The sequence below is a fragment of the Sinocyclocheilus rhinocerous genome, unplaced genomic scaffold (assembly GCF_001515625.1).
Source record: "Sinocyclocheilus rhinocerous isolate Xijiao unplaced genomic scaffold, SAMN03320098_v1.1 scaffold1294, whole genome shotgun sequence".
In the NCBI taxonomy this organism is placed as follows: domain Eukaryota; kingdom Metazoa; phylum Chordata; class Actinopteri; order Cypriniformes; family Cyprinidae; genus Sinocyclocheilus; species Sinocyclocheilus rhinocerous.
In genome coordinates this window covers 692,439-699,474 of record NW_015656157.1, presented here as the reverse complement: position 1 = coordinate 699,474, position 7,036 = coordinate 692,439, and the positions used below count along the sequence as shown (strand labels likewise).

Here is a 7,036-nt window from a genome sequence, read left to right as displayed (position 1 = left end):
TCCTAAAGAAATGGCCAAATATTAAAGATTAAGTGGACATTTGAATTAAATGGTGCTTGGTCAATATTAAACAAGGATTAGATCGCAAAGTAATGTGTAAAAACAATCGTCAGGCCCCAAACAAAAGTCCATCTCTCCCATTGGAATTAAAAAAGGTGACCTCTGCTCTGTAAACATCCATGACAGTATTTCTCTTTTGAAAATAACAAATGGAAATAGATCACAAAATTATTTAATGTTTTCAGTTTCCAATTTCTTTTGGACCTGGGGTAGAGAATTTGGAAACATGGTGGAAAAAAAATCTTGTTGGTTTTTACTTATGAATAATACTAGAAAAGGGATAGTAAACAACAAAGTTAATGAAGAAGTATTATTAATATATATTAACTTTATCCCACAGGGGAAACTGTTACTAATAGGGATGTTCATTTCGGTTATTTTCCCTAACTGACATCCCGGGGATTAATTTTACATGTGCAAAAAGCAGCAAACAACAGAACATGAGGATTGACATGGCCATCATATCACATCACGCACCTGCAGCGCTTCTGCAAGCGGAGAAAAACATAATAAAGCTAATAATAAAGCTATATATATTAGGGATGCGCCGATCCGATATTCATATCGGTATCGGCTCCGATTGTGCCATTTTTCTCGGATCGGGTATCAGAGAGGGCCGATCCAAATCCAAGATGTTTTTTTTCTTTTTTTTTTCCCCCCGAGCGAATTATTACCGCTAGTGTAACTTTGTTTTCGTTTTGCGCAAGCTGCAACAGTTCCGTTCCGTGTAACAGAAACACTCAGTTTAGCGGAACCTTTACGATTAATTAACCGTGACGTTTTAAAGCGCGGTTAATCACGAAACCGGTTAATCGCTGCATCCCTATAAAAGATATTGAATATATAAGAATAAAATAATAATACAATACTATAAATATCGCATGCGATTTATCGTGCAGCCCTAATATATATATATAATAAAACAAAAAGTACAATTTAAAAAAATAATAATAATAATACACATAGCACTCTGGTAGTTTTAAAAGAAAACCGTCTACTTCTACTTTGCCGGTTCCTTATACTTCACAAGACTCAACCTGATACCGGAACACTGTTGAACAAACACAAACACTGTCTACAGTCTCTGCAACTCCAACTCACTGGTTTGAACATGGAAATCATGAGGTATGTATTAACGGGATATTTGCATGTTTTAAACTCAAATGCAAATCCTGAAGCCTTATCGTTATGTGGTGGCAAATGCTAACCCAGCATTTCATAAATACCACCACAGTGGACAGATTGCTTAGCTTGAGTGAGGAACAGAGTTTGAAATTGACTACGGCATTTTGTCCGCACTTTCGAGTGCAATTCATCGTGAGTGGGCCGAGTAATACTTCAAATTCGGCTTCCAAGCAGTGTATATAGAGAACCTGAACGACACAAAGGACTTTACTAGCGATAAAGTGAAACGAAAACAGGCCATATGTTGGTTGCATGAGAACAGTGTCAGCTTTGTTCTAGGTGTGTCCAAAAAACAAACATTCTGTACAATCTTTATGAGTCATCCAGCTCCTCTGCAACACTCAGGTGTTATAGACTCTATACTCCGGCGCGCTTTCGACTCGGCTAGGTAAATATTGGCTAGAGCTGACCGTGTGGCATAACAAGAAACCTGGAAGTCCGGGTTGTCATTCAGACGTGCCCACGCCAGAAACGAGTTGCTTAGTAGCACGTTTTCGTGAATAAGGTATTCAAGTGAGTGACGGACAAGATCCTTTTCCTTGCTTTCTTTCTCTCCGGATCTCTGCATCCGGATCATGTGACACAGCAACAGCGTGCATTCATGTGTGCAGCAGAAGTGTGGGCTGAAAACACGTTGTCCGCACTTTCGAGAACAATTCATCGCGAGTGGGCCGAGTAATACTTCAAATTCAGCTTCCATGCAGTTCGTATAGAGAAACTGAAGGACACAAAGACTTCACTAGTGATAAAGTGAAACGAAAACAGGCCATATGTTGGTTGCATGAGAACAGTGTCAGCTTTGTTCTAGGTGTGTCCAAAAAACAAACATTCTGTACAATCTTTATGAGTCATCCAGCTCCTCTGCAACACTCTGCGCGCTTTCGACTCGGCTAGGTAAATATTGGCTAGAGCTGACCGTGTGGCGTAACAAGAAACCTGGAAGTCCGGGTTGTCATTCAGACGTGCCCACGCCAGAAACGAGTTGCTTAGTAGCACGTTTTCGTGAATAAGGTATTCAAGTGAGTGACAGACAAGATCCTTTTCCTTGCTTTCTTTCTCTCTGGATCTCTGCATCCGGATCATGTGACACAGCAACAGCGTGCATTCATGTGTGCAGCAGAAGTGTGGGCTGAAAATGAAGAGTGGCTGTCCTCGGCTCAAGTCCCCCCAGCAGAGAACGCCAACACACACACAGGCTTCTCTCTACCTCAATCACCCTGTATCTTCAGTTCCTCAACCAAAGAACAAAAACACAGCTTATACTCGCTGGGCTGCAACAACTAACTTGTCAAAATCATGCAAATTGATAAATGAAAATAGCTGACGATGAATGTCAAAATCGTTTCGTTGAGTCTGTGCTCACTTCTTGCAATGTTTACATCTAGGGATTCACAATATATCGGTATCATACCAGTTATCTGGCTTTCAGCTATATTTTATATTTATATTACCTTCATCTTTTTTACTGTACATTATAATGTCGTGATGCCAAAATTCATTTTCAGCATCTCGCAACTTTTAGTATCGACTAAACATGAAAACAATTATCAGCCAAAACCTGAAAATAATTATTGGTCAATTTTTATATCAGCTCATTCCTCTTTAAATCTTAATTTACTTATTATTTTTGCAATGTAATACTTTCATTTTATTAAAAAAAAAAAAAAAAAAGTGTTAGAAAAAAAAAAAAGACTTTTTAAAGTTGAAGTCGTGCTAAAACAGTTCTTCTGCTACACTCGAATTGTCAAAATACTAAAAGTAACTCAATTGGTTATCATTAATGCTATACTATTAATACTAATTAGTTACTTATTAATACTACCAGTTTTCGGGAGATTGATTAAATATTTTTACGCTTTCCAAATTTCGACAACTTTGAGGGAATATTTTATCAAAACAATAATCTAATTAAAGTAAAAAATATGTAATTCTAGTAATGTAATCAGAAAAAAAGGTTCAAATAGCTGGAATACAGAAGATAAACACCTTCTAGAGTTTGAACAAACATCGAACCTCAAATAAATGTTGAGCATGACATGCAGCAAACCACTGCACATTACTTTGGAAGGAAGCTACATCATGTCAGGAAAGACAGTCACGCTAACAAGTTAATCAAATATTCAGAGCGAGGGCAAAGACATATCATGCTTATTTAACCACGCTTTAAGAATCCAGTTTAACCAGACATCCAAAACAATCGTTTTTCTAGGAATAACCTTGGGGGATGACGGCAAAGTGTTTGAGAACTTCTGTAGAACACCACAAAGAAAAAAAAAGGACATTATAAACCTTAAAAAGTGGAATTACAAGAATAAACACAGGGTTTTGCAGGTTTTATGATGGCAAATTTAAGACTTTAAAACCTTTTGAAAACCAAATAAAGATTTAAGGAATAAACTGAAAGGAGCGCAATACATCAATACATTGTTTAAAGGTAAATGTCTAGGGAGCAAACAAAGAGTTGTTTTAGAAACACTTCAAAGTTTGAAAGTGCAACTTCCAACCGATCTCCATTACTTTTTAATTCATTTTACCAAAAAAAAAAAAAAAAGCTCCCAACCACTAGAATATAGAAATAACTTGCACCTTCTAATCACACAGCAAAAAAAGGGATATTCTTTAGTATTTTTGGCCTGCTTTCCAGTACAAATGTCAAAATATTCTTAAATCAAGATAAAGTTACTTGAGAAGCAAAATGGCATAAGAAGTTAGGTTTCTGTGAAACTGATCAAAATGAAGTGAGTTTATGACTGAAACAACAACAAATACCTCAAACTTAATTAAAAGGTAAAACTAGTTTTCATACCTCAAAGACAGATATTTTTTATTTTAAGCATAAACTTACTTTATTTTGTTCAATTTCTCAGAAGTTCAGTTTGCATCTCAAGAATCTTGATTTAAGGATGTTTCAAAAATTTGTATTGGAAAATGACAAAAATACTGAGGAAGATATTCATTTTTAGCAACACATGCAACATTTAATGCCGTGACTATGAATTTAAGACGTTCTGCTCTTATTTAAAATCTTTTTAAGGCCTTAAATTGTGGAAATGAAACTTACTGAAGATCTTTCTAAGACCCGCAGAAGCAAATTAAAGGGGTGGTTCATTGCGATTTCACTTTTTTTAACGTTAGTTAGTGTCTAATGTTGCTGTTTGAGCATAAACAATATCTGCAAAGTTACAAAGCTGAATCCGGTGATATTAACCTCTGCCGTCTCACTAATGAGGACATAAATACACGAACAACATCTCCAGAACTGCTCCGAGAGTCACTTCATGAGCATTTGACCGTTTCATTTGAGTAAAACTATCATCATGTCATACACACACAGACTACAGCGAACTTTTATTTTGACGGGTTGCCGTGAATACCATTACATTAATTGTATTCACGGCAACCCGTCAAAATAAAAGTTCGGTTTAACTTGAGGGCATTGGCAGAAATATATTACTATTGTTGAGTAGAATGTACGTAACAGACTGCTACTAGAAGCATTAACACATGTAAGACTGCACCCCATAAACACAATCAAGCCTAGAAAAAACCCAGTGAACCACCCCTTTAACAAAATTCAAATCTGCTGTTCTTTGAGAAAGTGGCATCGCAAGCCCTGTGCGGTGACAGCTTCCTCTCAGCTTCTAGACAGAGCGGTCGAGAGCTTACCGAGCTAGAAGCAGAAGGTTAACAGCGCTTGTTGGTCACGCAAGGCCCTCTTCCTCCACCGAGGCGTATCTTATTGCTGTCTTTCCTCTGTGAGTCTGTGCACAAAGGCTGGTTGTGTTGCATGAGCTTTCTAAGGATATGCGTTCTGTGAAACGCTTTTGTGGGTCAGCCCACACTACACAACAAGGCCCCGTGACCGTGTCTGTTCATCTACGCAGTTTGAGGATCCCTCTCTAACCAAATACACCGTTTTTTAACAGCAACTTGGAGCGTGGCAGCCAGATTAGGGCAGTTTTTGCCATTTTTGGGAACAGGATTGGCTTGAAAAACCACAACCTGGACAGAACAGGTTTAATTCTCGACGTCGGCGCTTCATAGTCTCATTGTGCCTGCCAAGGAGCAGTAAAAGAGACACAACCAGAAAAGATCAAATCTGGACCTTCTTTGACTTCACCAGTCATAAACTGGGATGCAGAAACACTGTCCTAAATAGATTTTGCAACCCGAGTTTCAAATTAAGGCTCTGATTTAATTATTTTAATAGTTACTGCATCTCTCCGATCTGAGAACAATGTAAGGACGTGTGTTATGAAACGCTCTACGCTACTGAAATATTCAGATACAATCTCTTAGGCTTAAATTGCTGACAATCTAGCTTTGCTTACAGCCACAAATGAGCTAATGGCTCTGCCACCAAAACGAAAGCAAAGAGCGGCCTTACTGGTCAGATCTCGAGATGAATATAAACTGACACTAGTGCAACTCAAAGACACTTACTAATGTTCATTGCTATGCTAATAAATTAACATGGAGACTTTCAGTAACAGTTTAACGGGTTTTGTATAGTTTCATACCCTTGTAAAAAACAACAACAAAAAAAACATGTTTGATCCTTATGCTTCCCATACCAATTGACCAATGAATTTCCATGACTTCTCCAGTCATCTGATTACAAGATATCACAGGTTTAAAAAATTATACAGACTATGCTTATAAGTCGATAAATATTTTAAAACACATATATTCATTATAGAATTTTTAAGTAGCCTATATTTTTACAATACTTAAAGAACAAGCTCATTCATTATGTAATATTCCATGAAACTCCTTTATATTTCCACTACCGTGGGAACGCAGGATCCCATTAGAACTGGGTCTACATTAAGATGACTATTCCATCACCATAGGATTTTTGACATGTGGACATGTGCAATATCCAACAACCCGAAAAAAACAACGCAGATCAACACGTGCATGAATTACATAAACTGAAATCATGCACACGAATGACAAGTTGTGAAAGCAACACTTCTATTTCGAATTAAGCAGCATGTCAGCATCACTATGCATTAGATCCACAAAGCAATATGCGTTCATGTCAAACCTCGTGCATCTCTCGGCCATAATTGACGGTCGCAGCAGCTGTCAGCGATGCACTTACCCAGTAAGAGGAGTTTGAGCTCTCGTCTCGCATCTCGTTTGTCTCTCCGGAGCTGCTTGTCGATCTCGGCGTTGATTCTTTTGGACTCCTTCGCCTCTTCAGTCATGCAACAGGCCATCATGGACTCCAAAGTCATCACCACAGCGTTTGGAGATCCCAACCCTGATCTGGCACACTTCTACGACCCGCTTCCCTTTGCTACCGCGTCGAAAGAGGAACAGGGTGGATCTGGGGGAATGTTGTTTAAAAATACAGGATGCCTTATGGTAGACGTAAATCGATGAAGTAAAATAGACCCCAGCCTGCTCATACAAACGGATCTATCAAACAAGGCCAAAGACTGGATGAGATTGGAGGTCAGATGTGAATCTAAAGAGCTCCCCTACTATCAGACCCGCTCAAGCCCTGTTTTTAGAATCTGTAATGACTACCAACCAGAGTCCCGGAGGGACAAACTAGCCTGCCACGACATCCGTGCTGTCCTTTGCTGTCTCGCTAAGCTAACCGCCCCAGTGCCCAGATTCACCGCAACACTGTCCATCAGCTGCCCGGATCTCTAGCTAACACACGGCGACAGGTGGCAGAAGACAGCCATATGCGCTTTTAGAAACGCTGCGTGTATATATAACACTGACAACAGTGCAAACATTTGATTTTGAGCATCCAAAACCCGAAAAGTTAATT

General features: G+C 38.7%; 1 protein-coding gene across 2 annotated transcripts in view; it reads right to left on the bottom strand.

The window, feature by feature from the left end:
* LOC107719558 (guanine nucleotide-binding protein subunit alpha-11-like) overlaps positions 1-7,036 on the bottom strand; it is a 32,674-nt gene extending 25,638 nt beyond the window's left edge. For both annotated transcript variants that reach the window (XM_016527002.1, XM_016527001.1), the window contains exon 1: positions 6,353-7,036. In XM_016527002.1, coding sequence (XP_016382488.1) covers positions 6,353-6,488 — 136 coding nt within the window. In that variant the 5' untranslated portion in view covers positions 6,489-7,036. The remainder of the gene's footprint in view (positions 1-6,352) is intronic.